The sequence below is a fragment of the Coturnix japonica genome, chromosome 6, assembly GCF_001577835.2.
Source record: "Coturnix japonica isolate 7356 chromosome 6, Coturnix japonica 2.1, whole genome shotgun sequence".
NCBI lineage: Eukaryota > Metazoa > Chordata > Aves > Galliformes > Phasianidae > Coturnix > Coturnix japonica.
The window spans coordinates 20,180,238-20,202,712 of record NC_029521.1 but is presented as its reverse complement, the minus strand read 5'-3'; the positions used below and the strand labels follow the sequence as shown (position 1 = coordinate 20,202,712).

The window sequence follows — 22,475 nt, the reverse complement described above, 5'->3', positions numbered from 1 at the left end:
CCCCCGTGCTGCCTGCGGGGCCGTGGTGCGGGCTGAGGCCCTGCCGCCCCCTGAGGGCCCTTCGCTGCCGTCGCTGCCCCGCGGCCCGGCCGTAGGGCAACCCCCTGCCGCCTCCCATCCGCCGCGGGGCCGGGGGCCGGGGGCGGCGGGGCGGGCGGGGCCTGGCGCGGGCCGGGCCGGCGGAGAGCGGCGGTGCGGAGCGGAGCGTGAGCGAGGGCGGCCGGGCCTGGGCCGGAACGGGCCGGTGGGACCCGCGGGGACACAGTGGGGCGCTACGGAGAGGAGGGACGGGGGGGGGCGGCCCTGACCCCGCTCTCTCTTCCTTTTCCCGGCTCAGGGGGCGGCGGAGTCGGGCCGGGACCCGCCGGACGGATGGGCCGCGGCCGGCCAGGTGAGAAGCGGGGCGACCCGCAACGGGAGAGGGGGCCCGGCGTCACCCCGGGGTGATGCTGGGGGCGGTGGAAGCGGGGGGCGGCCCCGGGGCGGTGCCAGCGCGGCGGGCGGAGCGCGGCGGCCCGAGCGCATCATGGGGCGGCCCGGCCCGGGTGGGTCCGGCTCGGCCCGGGGGGACGCGTCGGTGTGGAGCTCCAGGGCGGGGGGAGGGGGCGGAGTGGGGACCGTGAGCTGTGGGAGAGAGGGGTGTAGGGACGGGATTGGGGAGCGGGGTGATGTTGGTGCCGGGGTTGGGGGGGTTGGGGAGGAGGATGCTTCAGGATGAGGTGTTTGGGGCGTCTCTCTGAGGCTGGAGCTGAGGTATGGCAGTGTAGGCAGCGCTGTGGGGCAGAGCAGGGGTGCAGGACCGGGAGCAGTGGGGCAGAGAAGGCACCGTGACTGCTACGCAGTGGGGACCCTGCTGAGTGCATGGGGCTGCCCCTGTGGGGCTCTTCCTTTGGGCCCTGCACGGGAGCACTGGTGCTGCGTGAGCCCCCTGCATGCCCCGTGCCTCCCCCTGCTCCGGCTAATCCCAGCTTTATGCTGTTCTGCTCGACGCCTGCTCATGCCCGGCATATCTCTTGCAGCCATCCCACATCTGCCTGCGCCATTATGGGGGTCCTATATTCATTGGTGTCCTATGGGATGAGTGAGTGAGTTTATTGCTTAAGGCCTCACGTTGCCTTTCTTTTACAGGCTGCCTGCGCCCCCCTGCCCGCTGGGGGCCCCCCTGCCATGGCCATTGTGCAGACACTGCCAGTTTCCATCGAGGCCACGCCTGAGGCTGCTGCCCAGCTCCGCACTGCCACCCGCTCCCCCCTGCCCACCCACGGCACCATGGGCAGTGTGGGCAGCCTGATTGCCAGCCGACCATGCCACGATCGCTCCTGCCAGCCTGCTGGTGCTGGTGGTTCCTTCCGTGTGCAGGATACGCTGCTGCGAGCCAGCCCCCCGGATCCCCTGCTCCACACTTTGCCCCCCAAGAAGCCGTGCTCAGCCACTGCCCATGCCTACACCAATGAAGTTTTTCATGGGGAGTGGCTGGAGGCAGCCTCTCCCGTCAGCCCCTGCAGCGACTCAGACGAGGCACGGGATGAACAAGCCCCAAGTGGTGGCATCCGGGGGCCGCCCCCCAAGCTTGTCCCTGTCTCTGGCAAGCTAGAAGAGGTAAGGTGGAAGCAGTGCTGGGGGATCTGCTCAGCCCTGTGCTGCACTGGGGCTGCTGGGCTTGGGGAGACGTGCTGGTGCATGCATAGAGAGAGCACATGGTCCATGTCGCTGGGGGTGGTGGTGATCTCTGTGCTCCTGCTGCCCTCTTCCTCATGTCAGGAGTGGCCATGTGTGTGTGGGAGCCTGTCTGAAACTGCTGCATGGAGCAGAGGGCACCTAGTGGTCATCTTCTATAGAGCTGTGACACTCTGAGGTGTTGGGTGGGAGCAGAATTGGTGGGGTTACCAAGTCCTCCCTGGTGCTCTGGCAGCATCCCCAGCATCTGCCAGGCCACCTCTGGAGTGTACCTGGTCCCCAGATCCCACTCTCTCCTCTTTTGCCTTGCAGAATGTGGAGAAGACCCTGATCCGCCCTATGGCATTCAAACCGGTGGTACCCAAAGTCAGGGCTGCTCCGGGCCCGGCCAGCCAAGGGGTACGTCCAGGGGCTGCAGCATTATCAGAGAGCCAGGTGAGCCTCACCCACCTGCTGGGGACCACCGGGGCCGACAAGCCTGGCTCACTGAGCTGCCGCACCAGCAGCCACTCAGGCACGCTCTCAGACTCGGGACGCAACTCTCTGTCCAGCCTGCCCACCTACAGCACAGGCTGCAGCCAACATACTGAGCCTGGCAACCTCACAGCCACCCCTCACAGCCACCCTGAGCCCCCAGGTGGCTACCGCCCACCAGCCGGCCCCTCCAACTCGGACAGTGGGCGCTCATCCTCCAGCAAAAGCACGGGCTCGCTGAGTGGCCGGGGCCGGCCCTCCTCCGAGAGTGGCTCCTGCGGGCGCTCGCCGCTGCCTGGTGAGGAGGTTCTGCTGGTGCGTGAACTGGAGGACAAGCTGCGGGAGAGGGAGGCCGAGCTGCAGCAGCTGCGGGACAGCCTGGATGAGAATGAGGTGGCCATCTGCCAGGTAAGAACCATATAAGGGTAAGGAGAACCAGGGGAGCTCTCAGGGCTGGGGGTGCCCATATAGTCCTATTGTGTAGATTTGGGTTATGCATGCAGTGATGTGTCTGGGGAACCCCATGGAGATTGTAGATGCTGACTTGGGGAGACATGGAGGTGGTGTGGGATGTGGGATGTCCCATCTCAGCGTGTGCCTGTGCCCAGGTGTATGAAGAGAAGCAGCGTCGCTGTGAGCAGGAGCTGGAGGGTTTGCGGCAGCGCTGTGCGGCCCAGGTGCGACAGGCGGCCCAGCAGGCGCAGCGTGGGCAGCAGGTCCTGCAGCTCCAGGTGCTGCAGCTGCAGCAGGAGAAGAAGCAACTGCAGGAGGACTTTGCTCAGCTGCTGCAGGAGCGGGAGCTGCTGGAGCGTCGCTGCGCATCCTTCCAGCGGGAGCACACTGAGCTGGGGCCACGGCTGGAGGAGACCAAGTGGGAGGTGAGCTATGCTGGGAACAACCGTGGTGTCCCTGTCACTCGGGGGCCAGGGTGGGGCCGTGGCCGGTGCCTGAGCATCTGCTGTCCACAGGTGTGCCAGAAGTCGGGTGAGATCTCCCTGCTGAAGCAGCAGCTGAAGGAGTCGCAGGCAGAACTGGCGCAGCGCGGTACGGAACTGCTGGTGCTGCGAGCGCAGCTGCGCGAGGCGCGGGCCGAGCTGCAGGCAGGTGAGCAGCAGGCACGGGGGCTGCAGGAGGCCGCCCGGCTGAAGGCACTGGAGCTGGAGGTGTGCGCCAATGAACTGCAGCGACGCAAGAGCGAGGCTGACCTGTTCCGTGCCAAAGCGGGCCGTCTGGAGCAGGAGGTGGCCGGGCTGCGGGATGCCGCCCGAGGATGCTGCCCTCAGCCCAGCGAGGGCTGCCCCGAGTCCGGTGAGGAGCTGCGGGGCATGGCGGGGCTGCAGCGGCAGCTGGAGAGGCTGCGGGCAGAGGTGGCCCTGGAGCGGCAGCGCGGGCAGGAGCAGCGGGACGCCTTCGAGCAGGAGCGCAGCACGTGGCAGGGAGAGAAGGAGAAGGTGATCCAGTACCAGAAGCAGCTGCAGCTGAACTACGTGCAGATGTACCGCCGCAACCGGCGCCTGGAGCAGCGGCTGCAACACCTCCGGCTGCAGGGAGAGGAACCCCCGACAGAACCCTGCGAGACCCCCGGCCCCGATCTGCCCTTTGAGGAGATCACGGCCACTGAGATCTGAGACACTGCCTGCCACAGCCCCTGGGATGTTGGGAGCTGTGGGGCTGAGAGCGGGTGTTCCCGCTTACCACTGCTATGCACTGGGAGGGGGCATTGGGGACCTCAGGTGCTGCCCCCTCCCCAGCATCGCGGTGTAGGTTGAGGTTGTGTTGGCTGCACCATGGCAGGGGGTGCCCGTGAGCTGTGGAGCCGAGGGGGTGCCATGTCTCAAAGCTGGTTCCTGCTGATCCTCTTAGCAGCCAGGGATTAGCGTGCTGACTTCAGCCAGGGTCACCTTGGGGAGGGTGCGTTGTCACCTCCCTCACATCCCTCCCAGCACTGTCACACAGCTGCTTCCCATAGGGACAGCGTGCCATGTCCCTGCTCATGGCAGCCTTCCCCCCCACCTTCCCCAGCGTGTTTGTCAGGGGATTCATTTCTGTGCCATTTTAAATAACTCTATTTTTATAGGACCTACCAAAAAACACCTCTTCCCCCTTACTCACCCCCCTGTCTGGCCATGGTCTCCTCACCCCTACCATGGGGCACATTGCCCTTAGTGCCTTCCCCGTGCCCTTGTCCCTGTGTGCCCCCCCCCAAAAGCCCAGCCATGCCCCTGTGATTCCCAGCCCACTCAGCGTGGGAAGAGGGGCTTAGTGCCAGGAGCCAGCGCTGGCCACCAGCACGGGGACACCAGGGATGGGGACAGGCTGTGTGCCCACGGGGTCAAACCAAAGGAAGAGTCTGGCCATGCCCAGCTCTGGCTTGCTCACCCCTGGCTGCTGGGGGGGGTTGTATTTTTGTACTTTTATTTCTGTTGTGTCCCACTTCCAGAGCCCGGCTTGCCCTCGTACCACCTGGAAACACTGATTAAAGACAAGCCCCTGGCTGTGTTTTTCAGGGCAGTGTCCATGTATCTGTAGCAGGGTTTGGGCTGCCTGCCTTCCTCCCTTATCCCCAGCGTGCCCCCACCTCACTCCCATTTTGCTCCTTCCCTCTGTGCCCACAGGTCCCTTTGTCCCTGCTGGCTGAGACTGGCTGCAGCTCGGTGCAGAGTGAGCCAGCTCCATGGGGATGCAGGATGGTTCCTGGGGAGGTGTGCTGTCACTCCGGGGGGGCAGCAGGCACCCGCACCACCAGCTCCATGGGCTCCTTGGCTTTGTTGCGGTAGGCCTGGCGGATGATGTCCACGGCGCGCTGGTGCGTGACGTTCTGCAGGCTCTCTCCATCTACTGACACCAGCTCATGCCCTGCCTGGTGCCAAGAGGAAAGTTATGAGATGTGTTGCAGGAGGACTCAGTGATGAAGGGACGAGGGTCTGGGTCCCCCAGAGCTGCCCCCTACCTTGAGGACACCACTGAGGAAAGCGGCCCCTCCTGGGAAGATCTTCTCAATCTTCACCATCGGCTGTGCCCGTGATTCAATGCCACCAGAGATGCTGATCCCTGCAGTGGAACCGTGATGCTCTCAGACAACATGGGAACCCCCATGGCACCCCCATCCCTGGGCTGCACAGCCTCTCTCTGCCCTGTTTTGGTAGGTCCTAAGCAACTGCAACTGGCAGTGCTCAATGTTTTGTCCGTGTGCTTACCCATCCCTTGCTAAGGGGGTCCCAACCATCCCAAAGGTGCTGATGCCCCAACCACGAGGCCCTCACTTACCCAGTGAATGCTTCAGCTTGGACAAGGTGACAGTCAGCAGCCGCTCCTCCTCCTCCTCTTCCTCCCTGGGGCCATTGGCGAGGGGTACAGCCCCCCTCTCCCCTCCCAGTGTGAGGGGAGCCCGTCCTCTCCGGGGCTTCACCAGCACCGAGGAGCGCCCATCCTGGGGCTGGGGGCTGTGCGGGGGCTCGGCCAGCAGCCAGTTGGGGGGCCTGGGGCTAGAGGTGGGTGAGGGGCCACTGGCATAGGCGTAGGCGTCCACTGGCACGTCAGGGAGTGGGGTGTAGGCGCGGGGGTGTAGTCGGCGGGGGCTTGGGGAGGCCCGCGGCCGGGCCGGGCTCTGTGGCAGCCCCTCAGCTTCCTCTGGTTCAGGGGCCCCTGCTGGTTTCAGCAGGAACCCTCCACGGTAATCTGCAGTGAGAGGGGCTCAGAGAGGGTTGGCATCCTTTGCACCACCCCATTGGACCCCTGAATCCCTCTTCCTGGAGTACACACTCCTTCCTTGGAGCCCCCCTCCCCAAATTGCCCCTGTAACCCCCCTGTCCCAGGGCACGCACCAGGCACAGGCGTGATGAGGTGTCGCTTGGGGGTGACATCGTGGTGGGCTGGGCGCAGGGCAGGCGAGCGCACTGCAGGAGGGGAACAGTGGGGTCAGGATGGTACCCTCCCACTCTGACCCCCAGCTCCATGCCGGGCTCTACCTGAGCGGCTCTTGAGGGCATCAAAAGCCTCCAGCTCCAGCGGCATCACCATGCTGTCAAAGCGTCCCAGGTCTGTGGGGGCCACCACACTCCTGTAAGGACAAACAGGGCTCACAGTGTGTTGTGAGCGGAGCGCAGGGCTCCAATCGTTCCAGTGGCACCAAGTGCCCACCTGACGTCCCGCAGCAGCAGCACCTTCTCGGGCCTGTCCAGGATAGCAAGCAATGGCCGCACCAGGTCCTCCACGCCGCCCTCATGCAGGTACTGCAGGCATAGAGTTGGTGTCAGCTCCAATCCCGTGCCCCAATTTACCTCCTGGTGATGCCCATGGTGCCGTACCCGAGTGCAGTGGCGGAGCACAGCTGTCACCTCATCGGGGCTGAGCAGCCGTGCTGCTGTATCCTGGATAAGTGTAAGCCGTGCCTCGGGATCACCACTGTCGGGCTGTGGGGTGGCCAGGCTGCAGAACGGGGCTGGGATGGGGCCACGACGGCTTTTCTCTAGGGGGGCAGAGCAGAGGGTCAGTGAGGCAGGGACACCCAGTGCCAACTGCCCCATACCAGCCTCAAACACCTATGTGGGCTCGATCCATGCCAAAGTCACACACAAAGCACCGGAGATGGGGACCCTGGTGCCCACTCCTTTCTTGGCCACACCATGCAAGGACAGGCGCATGCAGGACCCCCCCACAGCCACCCCCATTACCCCGTTTCAGGCTCCGGATGACAAACTTCTGCACAGCACCTACTGCAAGGGAGATGGAGATGGGTGAGCAACTGGGGCGGCAGTGAAATTGTGCACATAGGGACCCCATCCCCACCCTTGTCTCCTGTCAGTGGAGCTCTGTGCCCAGCCCCTCACCCCATCCCAGTACCTCTGTCCCCATCAGGGCGCCCTGGGGACTTGGTGCGTGCCCGGCGCTCGGAGCTGGGGGGCTCAGGGCTGGGGGGTACCCAGCTCTGGCTGCTGGTGCGACCACCCTTGAAGAAGAGGTTGACGAGGGTCTTGGAGCGGTGCAGCCCGGGAGTAGCCCCCCGTGACCCCTGTCCCTCCGGCTTCTTCTTCCTCTTCTCCTCTGGGAACAGAGCAGGAGGTTGGGGTGCACCGGGGGGCAAGGGGGGAACACCAAAATAGTGTTTGGGGCTGGGGCACTATGGGTGCTGAATTCCTACCAGCCACTGTGAGGTCGCTCTGGGAACGTGTGATGGGCTGCCGGGGCCGGCTCAGCGCCAACAGCAGAGCCGTTTTGGGGGAGTGGGAGAAGGTGCTGCGCGGGTGGGTGCCGGGGGGCTCGCGGGCACCCTGGCCTCGGATGGCCGTGTCCCGCAGCAGCTCTGGGGGCCGCACCGTGCGCCGCGTTTCCTGCAGCCCCTCGGTGGCTGGTTCTGTCTGCATGGCCCGTTCAGCACGATCCCGTGCCCAGCCCCGACGCGGCCCATCCTCTGTGGAGATGGCAACGTCCACTGTGCGTGTGGGTGGCACAGGGGTCACAGACCCCAGCCCGTTCACTGTCCCTGGCGGTGGCCCCGAGGAGTAGGAGGAGATGGAGGAGCTGGTCTCCGAGGTCTGAGAGAGCTGCTGCAGCTGCCCGTTGGTCACTGCAAGGCACGGCAGGGACAGGTGGTGACACACCAGGGGACACAGGGTGACATGCTGGGGGGACATGGGGTGACTCAAGGGAACACAGAAGCTTCACATCCCTCAAGAACAGGGACATGGGGACATGGGGACCATAGGGCCACAAGGAAGGTGGGCTGCTAGTATTGCAAAGGGAGGGGGGCATATGGGACCACAGGGCTGTGGGACATGGCACAGACATCTTTGTGTCCCTGGGGATTTCATGTCCCCTGCAGGGATGGGGACGAGTGGGACTGCAGAGATGCTGGCCACGGCACATATTCCCTCCCAGGACAGAGGACACACATGACCCCATGGCACACAGACCTTCTCCCTCCCCATTGGGATCCTCTGGATATCTTTGCACTGAGGCCCCAGGCCCACCGTGTGCCCCCCCAGTACCCAAGTGTCATGGTCCTTACAGCGGCTGAGCCAGCAGTACTCGGCCACCAGCTCCTTGTAGGCAGGGAAGCGGCCGGTCTCCTACACACAGGGAAAAGACGAGGGGTCAGCGCGTGCCGGCTGAACCCGATCCGGGTGCCAGCCATGAATAATGCATCCCTCTCCCACCAGCCATGAAACCCAAGCAGCTCACGGCCTTGCCAACCCCCCCGGCACCTGGGATGTGCTGGGACAGTGCCAACATGGGGGCTCACCAACCCCATAGGGCTGGACATGTACCTTGATGGTAAGCATGATGTGGGTCTGCCCCTTGAGCACCTCCACCGCCTTGCTATGGCTTATGTCTTCAAACTTGACTCCATTGGCTGCAAGGACTTGGTCGCCCACCCGAATGCCATTCTGCTCTGCCAGCCCCCCAGGGTCCACCCTAGAGTGACAGAGGGACAGATTGGGGATGGAGACCCTAATATTCTGCCCAGGCAGCCCTGTGTCCCAACACCAAAAGTCTCGGTGCACCTGCACCCAGCATGGTGATACCCCAGCACCCAATGCCGTGATGCACCAGCATCAGTCAGGAAGGTACGTTCAGCCCCAGAGTGGTCACAGTAGAAACTGAGTGCTGCGTCCCCCTGGTGCCCCCCAGGATGAGGACACACGAGCGGCCATACTTGGAGACATAGATGCCAAGGCCGAACTCCCGACCTCCGCGGATATTGAAGCCCAGGCAGTAATCATCAGAGGTGGTGTAGAGGTGGACGATGCGCCGCAGACCATCCTCAGAGCCACTTTCTGATGGTGTTGAGCCACTCTTCTCCACCACCAGCCGCCTGTTCACCACATCCACCCTGGGGCACGGACACAGCATTGGGGGAAGGCATCTCTTGTCATCCAGTGGGACACTGATGTCACCCAGTAGAGTGTCTGCCACCTCTGGGTCCCTACTTGCCCTCCAGCATCCCCCACCAAGCCTCCCCATTCCATGGGGCTGGGTTTGGGGTGTGGGTGTCCTGCTCACCAGGCTGTCTTCTCCTTGGAGAACTTGATGCCCGGCACACGGCCCATACGCCGGACCACCATGCGGAGGCGGTTGTTGCCAGTGAGGACCTTGACAGCACTGCTCATGGTGATGTTCTCTAGGCTCACGCTGTTCACCTCTGTGATCTTGTCCCCCACGCACAGCCCAGCCTGCTCTGCAAGGGGTGTGCAGCTCAGTTGGGCACCCAGTCTAACCTTGCTGGGTGCCCCGTTCCCGAGCAGGTTGACCTGTTCCCAGGTGGGTTGACCTGTCCTTAAGTAGGTTGATCTGCTCCCTCCCCTGTGTCCCCCAGTCTCATCCCAACCCAGTGGGAACAAGCTGCACAAGGTGGAGGTCCCTTCCAACCCAAACCACTCTGTGATTTCTGATTTCTGATGCAGGTGATGACATGAAGGGTGGCATCACCACCATGGCACCATGTCCCCCCCAGCTCCCCTGTGTCCTGGTGGCATGTATCTGCCCCTTGCTCAGTGCCACCTACCGGCGGCGCTGCCCTCCTCCACTTTGCTGACGAAGATGCCCAGTCCATGCTCGGAGCCACCGCGGACACTAAAGCCCAGCTTGCCGTCCGTGCTCTTCTCCACCGTGATGGCGTTGATGACATCGCTCTCATTGCTGCTGGCTGCGGGGACAGACGGCTCAGACCCGTGCTGGGGGACGCAGCCACCCCTATGCGGGGACAGCCGTCCGGATGGGTGCCCACGTACCTTCGATGGGGGAGTTGATGAGGATGACGCGCCCCATAGGGGACGTGGCGCGGGCGCTGCGGGTGACCCCGTTGAGCAGGCGGCTCTGTTTGCTGAGCAGGCAGCGGGGCGCCAGGCTGACCTCACTGCTGGAGCTCCGCGACCGCCCGGCCGCCGTCATCTCCGCGTCCTCCCAGCCCTGGGCCATGGCGGCGGCCGAGCGGTGTGACCGCGGCTCGCCGGGTGCTCACGGGGCCGGGGCTGCCCGCCAGCGGGGAGAGACCGTGGCACCGTCCCGCAGCACATGCCCAGGTTGGGGCGCGATCCTCAGCAGCGCAGCGCTGGGGCCGGTCGGGGGGCAGCAGGAAGGGTCCCGGCGGCACAGCCTGAGTGGGACAGCGAGCGTCACGGCGTCACCTCCACTGCAACCCGGGTGCCCCGACCTGCCGCTTCCCAGTGGGATCGCCGGCGGCACAGCGGGGACTTCAGCCACGGGATGCGGATTAGCACGGAGCCCCCCCGCCCCCCAGAGCCCCAAGAATCGCCCCATTCCCAAAAGAAGGACGGGGGGGATTTTCCCAGCTCCCCTCGCTCGCCCCGGCCTGACCTCCATAAATAAGTGATGTCTCCTCTGCGTGCGTCCCCTCCACGGTGTCCCCGCCGCCCGGCAGCCCCCCCTCCCAAGGGCCACCCTTCCGCGCTCCAACGGCGCTCCCCCCCGAGGGGGCGCCCGGCGCTGGGGTCCCCCTGTCACCTCCGTCCCCCCCTCCCCGTGCCCTCCTCACCTGTCCCCATGGTGCCACCTGCGAAAGAGACACCGGTCGGCGCGGGGGGGATGGAGAGGACGCGGGGGGGGAGACGGGGGGGTGACAGCAGCGCCGCCTCTCGCCCGTCGGTGCCAGCGGGGATTGGCCGTCCCGGCGCTGTGCCGGCCGCGGGAGCTGTCACTCAGTGCGGCGCCGGGCGCGGGGGGAGCCCCGTGTCACACCCCCTTCCTCCCGTGGGATGAGCCCCCCCCGCGGGGCTGCGCGCGGAGCCGAACGCCACGCACGGGAGGACTGAGGCACGAAACGGGGCTGAAGGGTGCCCCCCTCCCGGCCCGAACGGTGCCAGCCGGTGTCCCCCCCCCTCCCCTTTTCCTGGCCGTGACACACGGCGGGGCTGGCGCCAGCTGCGAGAACCCGACACCGCGCCGGTTTCAGGTGATGCGCAGCAGCGGGGGGGGGTGGGTCAGCCGGGAGGGTCTGACAGCGCTGCTCATTGGACGGCGCAGCCCACGAGCCGCCGCTAACACGAGTGTGTCCCCCCGCGCGGATGGATGACGGATGTGCGCACGGGCGGCTCGTCCCCGTTTGCCGCGCACGCGTGCACCGTGCCACGCGTGGGTGCAAGGAAACACGCCCAAATCCACGCATACGCACGCGCCCACTCGTGTTCCCGCCCGCTTGATCTCCCCCACGCGGGTCCGCCCCGCGTTCATCCCCACTCGTTTCCCCGCCTCGTGGCCGTGCCGCGCCGCACGTCGCTCCGCGTGGAGCACATGGCCCCGCTCGGCCCCGGCCGCCACCGCCTTGGCCGCCCCCCCCGCGCTCCCACTCCCGGCGTGGGGCGGCCCCGTGACGGGCGCGGACGTCATCGGGGCGGAGCGACGCGTTGCCGAGCGGGCGCTGCCCGGAGCCGTGAGTGTCGGCCGGGAGCGGGGGGGGGGGGGGGGGGTCACCCCGCGGGGCTGGCGGGGATCGCGGGCCGAGCTGCCGAGCCCCGGGAGCGGCTGCAGAACGGGCGGGAGCGGGGCCGGACCGGAGCTTTTCCGGGGGGCGGCTCCGGGACGGCGTGTCACCGCATCTCCCTGTGCTACCCCCCCCCCACTTCCCTTCTCCCAGAGGATGCCCCCCACGCTGCCCACCAACATCGACATCCGCGAGCCCCGCTGGGATCAGAGCACGTTCCAGGGCCGGGCCAAGCACTTCTTCACCGTCACCGACCCCCGCAACCTGCTGCTGTCGGGGGCAGCCCTGGATGAGGCGCGCCGCCTGGTGCTGGCCTACAGGTATGGGACGGGGGGGGTCCCACCCACACGGGACAGCGGTGGGTACCGTGCCGCAGCTGTGCGCTGCCTGCAGGGCGGGCACGGTGCCCCCGGGGCTGACCGAGGATGAGCTGTGGCGTGCCAAGTACATCTATGATTCCGCCTTCCACCCCGACACGGGAGAAAAGATGCTGCTCATCGGGCGCATGTCAGCTCAGGTACCCATGAACATGACTATCACAGGTTGTATGATGACCTTCTACAGGTACCGGCCCCCTCCCCATCCCCGGCACCCCCGGGTGCTCGTGTCCCCCCCCGTCATGGACACCCCTCAATGATGCTGGTACCCGTAGGACCACACCAGCTGTGGTGTTCTGGCAGTGGGTGAACCAGTCCTTCAATGCCATCGTTAACTACACCAACCGCAGCGGGGATGCCCCCATCACACCCAGGTGAGTTTCCCTGACATGCTGCGATATCCATCCGTGGGGTGGTGGGATGTGGGTATCACCTCCTGCCTTTGCAGCCAGCTGGGGACAGCCTACGTGAGCGCCACCGGAGGGGCAGTTGTTACAGCACTGGGGCTCAAGTCCCTCACCAAGGTAAGGGTGTTCCGGGTGTTTGGGGACAGCCAGTTGTGTCCCCAAAGCCTCTCAGTGACCTACTCCTTGCTCCCCCCCAGCACCTGCCGGCCATCATCGGGCGCTATGTGCCTTTTGCGGCCGTGGCTGCTGCCAACTGCATCAACATCCCGCTGATGAGGCAGAGGTGGGTGCCCAGCTGCAGGGGGGATGTGGGGGACACCATGGGGAGCAATGTCTGTGCTCTGCAGAAGCTTTCTGGGGCCCTGTACACCAAAAGGCTGGTCTGGGGGTACCAGCACCTGCTTGCATCCCAATAGCTGTGGGTTAATGCCAGTTTCCCTGGGTGTGCACGTGGAGTCCAGCCAAGAGACCCAGCATATCACATAGTGCATGGGTGGGGGACATGGAGGGACACTGACTTCTCTCCTTGCTGTGCCCTTGACCCCCTTACAGGGAACTCAAAGTGGGGATCCCCATCACAGATGAGAATGGGAACCGCCTGGGTGAGTCCACGGCAGCTGCCCAGAAGGCCATCTTCCAGGTGGTGGTGTCCCGCATTGGGATGGCAGCCCCGGCCATGGGTGAGTACGCAGCCCTAGCCCTGGCCATGCGAGTCTGGTCCCATGGAGCTCATTTCCTTCTCCTCTGTCCCAGCCATCCCCCCGGTGATCATGAATATGCTGGAGAAGAGAGCCTTCCTCAAGGTACAGGGGCAGGAGAGCGGGCATAGGGATGGCCCACTGGCACTGTGCTGGCACCCTGCAGGGGAACAGCACCTGCCTGCCCCACTGACACCAAACTGTCCCCTACAGCGGTACCCGTACCTGAATGCTCCCCTGCAGGTTGGCTTGGTGGGACTCTGGTAAGTGATCCCAGGGAGGTGGGATGGGGGTGATGCCCTGTGCCAGGAGCAGGTTTGCACTTGGTGGGACAGATGAAACCCTCACCATCCTTGTTTGCCCCACACTGGGGTCTGAGGTCTGGGGCTGGGAGAGCCCCTCCTCATCTCCTGGCTGCCCCTACTGCTCTCCTTGTCTTCCCCATGCAGCTTGGTGTTTGCAACCCCGCTGTGCTGTGCTCTCTTCCCACAGAAGAGGTAAGGACGGGCGTTGTGCCCAGCTTTCCAGGGGTGCTTTTGCTCCTTTTGAGCCAGAAGTTTGCACATGCCTGTGCCCCCCCCAACACCCCACGTCTCTTGGCAGCTCGATGCAGGTGAGCCGCCTGGAGCCCAGCGTCCAAGCTCAGATCCGGGAGGTGGACCCACAGCTGCAAACTGTCTACTTCAACAAGGGGCTGTGAGCACAGGGCCGCTGTGTCACTGAGCTCAGAGCATCCCAAGGATGCAGCTGCTGCCCCGTGGCCACCTCCTGTCCCCAGGTGCTGCAGTATAGCTGAGCCCCCACACACAGCGGGCTCCCATCCCGGCACCTCCCCTGAGCTGTGCTTTGCTGCTCTCCTGTCCCCACGTGGGGCTGTCCTGAGGGCCACCAGCCTGGTGCCAGGAGGAGGGAATATTCCCCCGGTGGCACAAGGCTAGTGGGCAGCAGACCTGGGCACTGGACAAGTGGTGCTTCACAGGGGTGGGGACAGGGAGACCCTGTGTGCTGCTGCCATCCTCCTGCTGTGCTGCACGGTGCAGGGGCACACAAGTGTCCCAGCCTCAGGCAATATCATGGGGTGACTGTGCTGCTGGTGTCCCTGCAATCTCTGACCCATGTCATACCAGGTGTCTCCACTCCTGGCTGTTACCCAGCGTGTTTCCCATACCCAGTGTGTATATGTCTATCAAGGCTGTGTCTCGTGGCATCCCCCAGGCTAGAACCTGAGATGGATGCTCCCACTTTTGGGCATTGCATTCTGAAAACACAACCCCCAGAAGCCAGGAGTGAGCACTATGGGATGTACAGTGTGGCAGGGGGGGCTGCTCCAGCCCGGGTGTGCGTGCGCAGCTCCCCGTGCGCACTGCTCTGTGCTGATCCGGGCTGTAATCTGGCTTTCCCCGGAGCAAATGGCACATTTTAATCTCAGCAGTCCCCGTTTTATTCCCTTTAACACCGCCTTTGCTCAAGGTTTGGCTCCTATGTGGCTTCTTCCATGGACCTTCTCATATGGCTTTAAGCACATCGCTGTTTCCTCTGGTTATTTTTGTTATACATACTCCGTACCTCTATCTACCAAATAATAAAGGCAGGTTGTTTATACAAAAACAAAGAGAAGTCCCTTGCTTACTGCTTCCTATGCCGTGGTGGTCAGGGGGGATGGATGCTCAGCACAGAGCATGCAGCACCCATTAGGGATGCAAGAGCAGCCCCCACTCCCCCCAGCCCCGGCATATTGCACATATCTCCCCTGAGCCAGCCATCGGCAGCTTATAAATAATGCAGCCCCTCGCCGTGCAATAAGGGCTTGTCAATTGCTGTTCTGCTCTCATAAATTAAAGATGAAAAGGTACAAGGCTCTTGCCAGAAAAATGAAGACAAATTTTTAATAGCTTGCCAAGACGCGGGGAGAGAGGGAGCGCTCGGGAAAAATGAATTACGTTTTTATTATGTGTTTTATTGTGGTGTAATTGAACTGGATTAGCTGAGAATACAATATATTTCCAGGGCAGAGCAAAGAAAACAAAAATAATGATGACACTTCTCCCACCCCCCCCCCGGCTGGTGCAGGGACAGCTCTTGCTGCTCTGGGAGCAGCAGATATGGGGTTATGTATGGTGACACGCTGCAGGTGGTACCGCCGTCACCCTGGGGACACCGTCCTATCCCAGAGGTCGCGGTGTCGGGGTTGTGTGTGTGTGTGGGGGGTCATCGATTGCTCCCTGGCATTGTTAATGAGCCGCCCAACCACAGGCTTTAACCTTGCCCATAATGAGGGCGAGCGGCAGCAATCCCTCCCGCTCCCCCAGCCTTAATGAGCTAATCAATACTTGTTCTCAGCTTAATTTCCAGCTAATTGCTCTTTAATGACGCCTGGAAATGGGCTGCCCGCTGGCAGGCTCCCCCCCTCCCCACAGAGCGTCCCTGGGGCAGGGGGTGCCGGGTGGGGGTCACCTTCCCCGGCTGCGTCCCCAAACCCCTATTAGAGGGGACACGACGTTGTACCTTGGGAGGTGTCTCCAGGGTGGTCGCATGGTGGGGTGCTTTGAGGTGAAGAGAGGTGTGTGTGGGGGTCATGTACCTGCCGGGACAGGGTCGGGCTGTGACGGCAAGGGGACGCAGACGAGGCCAGCAGCGCCCTGGAGGTGGCAGCAAAGACCCCATAGCCTGTCCCCACGGCTTCAACAGCAGCGTCACCCTCCGGGGGGGAAACGTTTAGGCCACCAAACACAAGGGGCCCCCCCACACCCTAATTGCAGCTCATATGGGATGGGGCACCCTGTAGCAAAATGGGGACAGAGTTCCCAGTCCAGGTCCCCAGATTCCAGCCAGAAATGACCCTTGGGGTAAGTGCTGGAGATGACCTCGCTGGGGTGGGGGGGACATTCTCGTGACAAGGAGACCACCAGCACTAGGCTGGGAAAGGCAATAGTCGTGCACAATACCATTTGCATGGGAGTGGGGCTGCAGAGCGTGACCCCCTCACCCCAAATCTATAGGACTGCTCCCCATTGCAGAACCTGGCTGAGCTCTTGCTTGCTCTGTGCTGGGGGTCAGGGTGGAGCCTGGCATGTGGCAAGGGGGTGGGAACTGTGCTCTTGACCCCAAGGTGTTAAAGCTGGCAGGGGGATGCTGAGCAGCATGCTTGGGGAGAGGGCAGTCCCCACAGCTCCCAGGCACGGGGTGACTTGCAGAGGTGATGGACTGCAGAGTGCCCAGTGACAGAGTGAGCCTCACCACCCAGACAGTGCTGCTGGGGGCCCCTTGGGAAACCTGCCTCCCTCCTGCACACAGCTGCAGCCACTTCCCCAAGAATTTGCTGACGGGTTTGTTCTGGGCAGGAATTTGCTGTGGGGAAACCTGAGCTTGGTGGTATTGGCCCTGCTTGGCACACGGGGTGGGGGCCTCATCCCCAATAGGGTCCTGTGGGATGCAGCCAGGACCCCACTGAGAGCTACGTGGAGCCAGGGTCAGAGTGGCAGGAAGAAGAGATGGGCACTGAGCTGAAACATGGGAGATCTGAGTTACAATTGGAATCAGCCTTCATGATCTGAGAGCCATCCGGCGGGCCAGCAGCCCTGCTGACACGTGCTCTGCCCCGGGCGTCACGCAGCCTTCTGCCCTGCCAGAACTGACACAGTGTTGAGTCATCTGGCCCACGGCCTTTTTTCCAGGGTGGGAATTTGCTCATCAGCCACAGCCCGTTGGGATCAGCCAGGATATCAGCCCAGGGCATGGCCGGGGCAACCTGGGATGGGCACGGAAGCAGTGATGGGGGCACATGTTAGAACCCATGGAGGGATTCCATGGCTGAGGGAGCATCTCTGGGGGACCATTAATGGGGTAATAGTGATAAGAGCAGGAGGAGCCCTCCCACAGCCCTGAGGTGTGCTATGCAATGGGATGTACTGACTAAACCAGAGCACAGCTCCTTATTAAGCACAGGTTAAATCTCCCACCCCCCTAATTCAGAGCTGCTGCTATTTATTAGCACATTCAACAGTCTCATTAAGCAGGAGGTTTAATTACCTGCTGGGCTGGAACTCCATCTTGTTCCCAGGACTGAGCTAAGCTGTTTCCAGGTGATGGGCTGGGCAATGGCAGCACTGGGCACAGGGATTCCCCAGCAAGGAGTGGGTGGGGGGGTTCCCCAACTCTGTCTCTCCAAAATGCCCCTGGGGGTGCACAGAGCGGCACCTCAGCCCCATCCCCAGCTCCCAAAGCAGCCTCAGCAGCACTTCTCCAGCCCCAGCTGCCCCCAATTCTGCAGTTCCAAGCCCAGCCGTGGGGCTGGGGGCCACCAAAGGGGAAGCAGAACCGGCAGGAAGCCCCTCGGCAGCACAAAGCCTCGTGCATTTTCCATCCTTAGCACCGGCCAGATTTGCATCGTGCCTGAATGAAAGCTCAGGAGCCCAGTATGGATTTGCAGCGGGGTTTTGGAAAGCAAAAGCAGATTTTTGCAGTGCGGAGAAAGAAACCAGATCCTTCGAGGGGTCCCGGGATGCTTTTAGCTTTGCAGACTTGCCGCAGAAGCAAATCCCACAAATTCCTCATCGGGAATGAGGTGGGGGGGAGGGCTGCAGGCTCCCCTAGAATCAAGCTCACGCTCAGTCTAGGACGGCGCCGGGTACCTTCATAGATCCCATCTGGGAGCTGCGTGTTGCTGATGGACGGAAGATCCCGGCCCGACAGCCGGCAGGGAAGGGGTGGCCGCCAGTGCGGGGCCCGTCCGGAGCTGGGCCGGGGCCCGCGGGGGGCGTGGGGACTGGCGTGGCGCTGACATCACGGCCGGTGGCAGCGGAGCCCCGCGCCGCGCGGCTGCCAAAGCCATTGTGCACCGCAGCCGTCGGAGGGGCCCGCACCGCGCTCTGGTAAGTGCTGTCTCGAGCGGGACCCCCACCCCGGGACAACTCCTATAGAGATTCAGGGTAGCGTCCCCTCGTCTGCCCCTTTCCTGGCCCCTTTTCCTGGGGTTGGAGCTTTCCTCCCTGCAGCCCGGGGGCAGGAAGGGAGGGCAAGCAGGATTCCCCCCCCCCCGGACCCTTTTTCCCCCGCTGCCTTGGGGTCTCCGGGAAATGGGGCAGAGCTCCGTGTTTGCGGTCGGAGGGGTAACAAATCCCTGCCAGGCTTTGGGCTGCCTTAGTCTGGCTCCTGTGGGGCTATCAGAGGGCTGAAACTTGCCGGGGGTGGGGGGGGGAGCGTGGAGACTCCCATGCTGGAGTTTACCTTTCAGCCTCCACTTGGTGCTGCAGGGTGGTCCTGGCACAGGTGGCTGTAACTTCACTCTGTCCCTCCAGCACAGGAGATGAAAACTGGGGGTTGGGGGAGGGCACAGCTCATCTGGACTTGCACATCCTCCCCGGCAGAGATGGGATGTTTGAGGGCCGATCAGCCTCTCTGCTTGCTGCAGGAGAGGGGTTAACATAGGCTGGGGGGTGGGGACCCTGTTGTTCTCACTTGTGCGCTGAGTTCCCTGGTGCTCAGCCACCAGTGTGATAACTGCAGGATTTGTGGAGCTTTCCTGGTGTGACTGAGATGTGGGGCTCAGAGCAGGGAGGGGAGGACAAAAGCCAGGCATGAGTGGAAGCATCCTTCTGGCTCAGCTTCCCTGGGCTGGCTGCCTCCTGCATGGAAAGAGCCCTTCATGTGCTGCTCTGGGCAGTGATGGAGGGAAAAATCCTCATGACTTTTGAGGAGAGGTGAGGAAAGGAGAGGGGTGCCTGGCTCCAGAGCTGCTCCATGAGAGGAGCAGAGCATGAAGCAGTTGGGAGAATATGAGGCAGCCCCTCAAGTGGGATTGCAGTGGGCTGGGATCTAACTGTCAGGGGAGAAGGCTGAAGCCTGTGGGTACGGGTCAGGGCAGCGGGTAAGAGGGGACACACAGCATCACATCTGGGGGAGCAAGATGTTTTTGTAGCATGGTAGGAGGTGGAGAGCCCCAGGATGCTGCATATCTCACAGTGCTGCTAACACATGTTCTCTTCCTCACAGATCACGATGCCTGCTTGGCTCTGACCCATCCAAATCTCCATCCGAGTGATGCTGGAATCAAACTCTGGGAACGGCCACGAGGATGCCTGAGGTGCTGAGCTCCTCCTGCCTGCTGCTCTCCCTGCTCACCCTGCACTGGGCTTGCCTCCAGTCAGCCCGAGCTTTCCCCAGCAGTGCCGAGTACCTGCAGCGGGGCTGGCAGCGACTGCTGGAGGAGGGTGAGGGCTGTGCCGAGTGCTGGCCAGAGGAGTGCCCGGAGCCACGGGGCTGCCTGGCTGGCACAGTGCGGGATGCCTGTGACTGCTGCTGGGAATGCGCCAACCTGGAGGGACAGATCTGCGACCTGGACAACACCAACCACTTCTATGGCAAATGCGGGGAGCACCTGGAGTGCCAGCTGGAGGCTGGAGACCTGCAGCGCGGCGAGGTGCCCGAGCCCCAGTGTGCCTGCCTCTCCCAACAGGCGCTGTGCGGCTCCGATGGACGCACCTACCCCCAGATCTGCCGCTTCCTCGAGTCTGCACGTGCCCACCCCGATGCCAACCTCACCGTGGCCCATGAGGGTCCCTGTGAGGCAGGTAGTGCCTGGGGAGAGGGAGCGCGAGGACGGGAGGTTGGCTTAAGTATTTCATGCAGAGGCCCCTGTGCAGTGGGTCTGGTGCAGGGGAGAGGCTGTGCCAAGGCAGCTCGGGATTTATGGGAGGCGGTGAGCGATGCTGGCTGGGGCAGAGCCAGGCGTCGTTAGCGAGCTTTTGGCTGCAGTGTGGCTGGAGTGTGGCTGGGGCCAAGGAACGCCCCAGGAACGTGGCTCCTTCATGGAAAGCTGGGCCAAGTCAGGGGGCTGCACTGCTTCCATCTCCTGTTTGAAGCCGTGTATGTGACTATGGGGTTGGGGTGACCAACTAACACCATTCACTGCACCTCAAGGAGGGGATCAGGGTTGACTTAGTTTTCTTTATCTCATGGTATCTTTGAGTTTTTTTCCCCTCTTGGCTGCCCGTAAGAGCTGGGACAGGCACAGGGAGAGGAGAGGTTTATGGCCAGGACAGGAGATGTGAAGGCTGCATCCCAGGGGATTTCCTTGTGCAAATGGGGGAAGTGAGGCCAGGAGGGTTTGGAGTCCTCCATGGGTCACTGGGGAGCTGGGGGACCCCCAGTCTTGGCACAGTGACCTTCTGCAATTGTGGATGAGGGGAGGGGAATGGGAAGGGTCCTGGCATCACTACCAGAGCCTGGTACCCTCAGCCCAGTATGCTCCCCTGCCTCCTTCCCATCCTCTATTCCCAGAGCCTCAGATCACCTCTCCTCCTTATGATGCATGGAATGTCACTGGCCAGGACGTCATCTTTGGCTGTGAGGTCTTTGCCTACCCCATGGCGTCCATTGAGTGGAGGAAGGATGGCACAGAGATGCTGCTGCCAGGAGATGACCCCCACATCTCTGTCCAGGTGAGTGGTTGGCATAAGGGATGGTGACTGAGATGTGCAATTGAGCACTGCTGAACTTGCACACACAGGGCTGCACAAGTGGACCAGCCTGGTTCATCTCTGCTCACCCTCCATGCATCCCGCCTGTGGCCAGCCCCAAATATAGCCCTGCTGGGTCATACCCGGCTATTATAGGGTGTGGGCAGAGGCATGGATGGAAGCATCTTCCATCCCCGGCCACTGCACTGAAATAGCTGCCTGCAAACACAGCTGCAGCACAGCTGGGGCCTGAAGAAGCTGTTTCTTGCTGGGGACAAACAGGACATAGCACAGTTGGCGCCAGGGAGCTTAGGGCTGGCTCCCAACCCAGAGCAGTTCTTAATAGGGTAACAAGAGTTTCTCCACATCCCACTCCTCACCACCCCAAAGGGTCACCTCTTGGGGGTTCCCTTGCCTTGGGGCTCACTGCTGTCTCTCTCTTTGCAGTTCAGAGGTGGCCCCCAGAAATACGAGGTGACCGGCTGGCTTCAGATCCAAGGCGTGCGGGTGACAGATGAGGGCACGTACCGCTGCTTCGCCAGGAACAGGGTCGGGGCTGTGGTGGCAGTGGCCAGCCTGACTGTCCTCACTCCGGGTGAGCAGCGGGAGGGGACCTTTGGGCAGGGCACTGGCTTTCAGGGGTGGTAGTGTCACAGAGTCCCTGTGCTGCTATTTCAGACCAGCTCAACCTGACTGGCTTGTCTCTGCCGGAACCCCACGCCACACCTGAGGACTACGGGGACAGCGAGGAGGAGTACTACTAGCCCAGCTGTGGAGCTTGGCAGTGGGCAGCACTCAGCCCGTGGTGCTTTGGGGTCAGGGATGGATCCAGAGCAAGCACACTCAGCCCTGAACTCCTCTCTGAACATCTCTTTTTGGGCTGGAGACACAACGACTCTGTGGCTTGTGTGTCACCCTCAGGCAGGGACACCCAGGAGCTTGCTGCCAAAGTGTCTTTCTTTCCCATTTTGTTTTTAACGAGAAAAGTAGTGATTTGAGGCAACCTGACATTTGTGGTTTCACCCCTGGACAATGTTGTCCTAAAAGCCCACGTGGCCATAAACATTTTGGCCTTTTTGGATTGGCTTTATGCTTCTTCTCCCAAACAGCTCCCTGTGCTGACATCTCAGTGAGTGCTGGGCCAAGTGTACACGCAGAGCTCTGAGCAACCAACAGGGTTCGTCCCATGGGGTCCCTCCGGGTTGGCTGCTCTCCTTCCCTTTCTTCTTTCTTCCCTTCCTCTTTCTCTTGAAAGCTGGCTCAGACGATGCAATTACAGCATCAAAACCTGAGCGAGCAAATAAAAGGGGTTTGTCTGGAGTTGGCAGCGGCCCGAAATTCCTTCAGCCGGTGAGGCTGGGCTGGCCCCTACCCCATGCTGCAGCCAGCAGTGCTGCCTCCCCAGCCCCACCAGATCCCTGCACCTCTGTGGTGGTTCCTGGGCTCTTCATGATGGTGCACCCCATGGAGCTGTGACAGCCTCGACTCCTGTGCTGCTTCTTCTGCTGCCTGGGCCATTTCCCCCACTGCTGATCCCCTCCCTGTTCTGTACACTGAGTGTTTGGTGGAACTGGGCCATGCTGGGGCTGTTGCTGCAGTAGGGAAACCTGAGAGCATCCCATGGCTTGGAGCCACCTGGCCCTTTGCTGGCCTCTAGCCATGCTCCTGTGCCAGCCCTGCCTGTGCTACTGCGTCACCAGGCTGGTGGGGACTGAGGGGCTGGAACCCATCCATAGAGCAGCAGCTGCAGATCTGGGGCTCCGCTCCTTGCAAGGCAGTGGGGTTGGTGTCCCCTGTGCCACTTAAAAATTAAAGGAGCTGATATCGCTGTGTGCCTGGAATTGGTCACTGCCACACAGTGTAATTGAGGTTATTTGTTGCCTCTGAAATGTTTGGTCAGCTCTGCATGGGTGCCTCCCTGAGGGGATGCATGAGGACTATGCTCA

General features: G+C 62.5%; 4 protein-coding genes across 9 annotated transcripts; 3 read left to right on the top strand and 1 right to left on the bottom strand.

Annotated features, from left to right (window-relative positions):
- Positions 1-171: 171 nt before the first annotated feature.
- LZTS2 (leucine zipper tumor suppressor 2) lies at positions 172-4,657 on the top strand. 3 transcript variants are annotated; one of them, XM_015867067.2, is made up of 5 exons: positions 172-391; positions 1,129-1,599; positions 1,990-2,559; positions 2,760-3,029; positions 3,120-4,657. In XM_015867067.2, exons 2-5 carry the CDS (start codon positions 1,168-1,170, stop codon positions 3,777-3,779), a joined length of 1,932 nt encoding a protein of 643 aa, XP_015722553.1. In that variant the 5' UTR covers positions 172-391; positions 1,129-1,167; the 3' UTR covers positions 3,780-4,657. The 3 variants fall into 3 exon arrangements, with proteins under 3 accessions (XP_015722553.1, XP_015722552.1, XP_015722554.1); XM_015867066.2 differs by lacking the exon at positions 172-391 and adding an exon at positions 481-545; XM_015867068.1 differs by lacking the exon at positions 172-391 and adding an exon at positions 530-573.
- Positions 4,517-10,769, bottom strand: PDZD7 (PDZ domain containing 7). 2 transcript variants are annotated; one of them, XM_015867064.2, is made up of 17 exons: positions 10,646-10,769; positions 9,882-10,246; positions 9,656-9,796; positions 9,154-9,328; positions 8,807-8,983; positions 8,418-8,565; positions 8,159-8,219; positions 7,292-7,717; positions 6,994-7,194; positions 6,825-6,866; positions 6,459-6,619; positions 6,292-6,383; positions 6,120-6,211; positions 5,976-6,047; positions 5,419-5,829; positions 5,102-5,202; positions 4,517-5,011 (listed from the first exon to the last, which is right to left on the bottom strand). In XM_015867064.2, exons 2-17 carry the CDS (start codon positions 10,066-10,068, stop codon positions 4,862-4,864), a joined length of 2,637 nt encoding a protein of 878 aa, XP_015722550.1. In that variant the 5' UTR covers positions 10,069-10,246; positions 10,646-10,769; the 3' UTR covers positions 4,517-4,861. The 2 variants fall into 2 exon arrangements, with proteins under 2 accessions (XP_015722550.1, XP_015722551.1); XM_015867065.2 differs by lacking the exon at positions 6,825-6,866.
- Positions 10,770-10,951: 182 nt separating this feature from the next.
- Positions 10,952-14,680, top strand: SFXN3 (sideroflexin 3). 2 transcript variants are annotated; one of them, XM_015867073.2, is made up of 11 exons: positions 10,952-11,062; positions 11,744-11,910; positions 11,984-12,154; positions 12,243-12,341; positions 12,416-12,491; positions 12,572-12,657; positions 12,927-13,054; positions 13,128-13,177; positions 13,286-13,335; positions 13,522-13,569; positions 13,676-14,680. In XM_015867073.2, exons 2-11 carry the CDS (start codon positions 11,747-11,749, stop codon positions 13,770-13,772), a joined length of 969 nt encoding a protein of 322 aa, XP_015722559.1. In that variant the 5' UTR covers positions 10,952-11,062; positions 11,744-11,746; the 3' UTR covers positions 13,773-14,680. The 2 variants fall into 2 exon arrangements, with proteins under 2 accessions (XP_015722559.1, XP_015722558.1); XM_015867072.2 differs by lacking the exon at positions 10,952-11,062 and adding an exon at positions 11,117-11,539.
- Positions 14,681-15,710: 1,030 nt separating this feature from the next.
- Positions 15,711-21,849, top strand: KAZALD1 (Kazal type serine peptidase inhibitor domain 1). 2 transcript variants are annotated; one of them, XM_015867281.2, is made up of 5 exons: positions 15,711-15,918; positions 19,064-19,641; positions 20,351-20,511; positions 20,977-21,124; positions 21,208-21,849. In XM_015867281.2, the coding sequence occupies exons 2-5, from the start codon at positions 19,146-19,148 to the stop codon at positions 21,291-21,293; spliced, it is 891 nt and encodes a 296-aa protein (XP_015722767.1). In that variant the 5' UTR covers positions 15,711-15,918; positions 19,064-19,145; the 3' UTR covers positions 21,294-21,849. The 2 variants fall into 2 exon arrangements, with proteins under 2 accessions (XP_015722767.1, XP_015722766.1); XM_015867280.2 differs by lacking the exon at positions 15,711-15,918 and adding an exon at positions 16,437-17,943.
- The last annotated feature ends 626 nt before the right edge of the window (positions 21,850-22,475 follow it).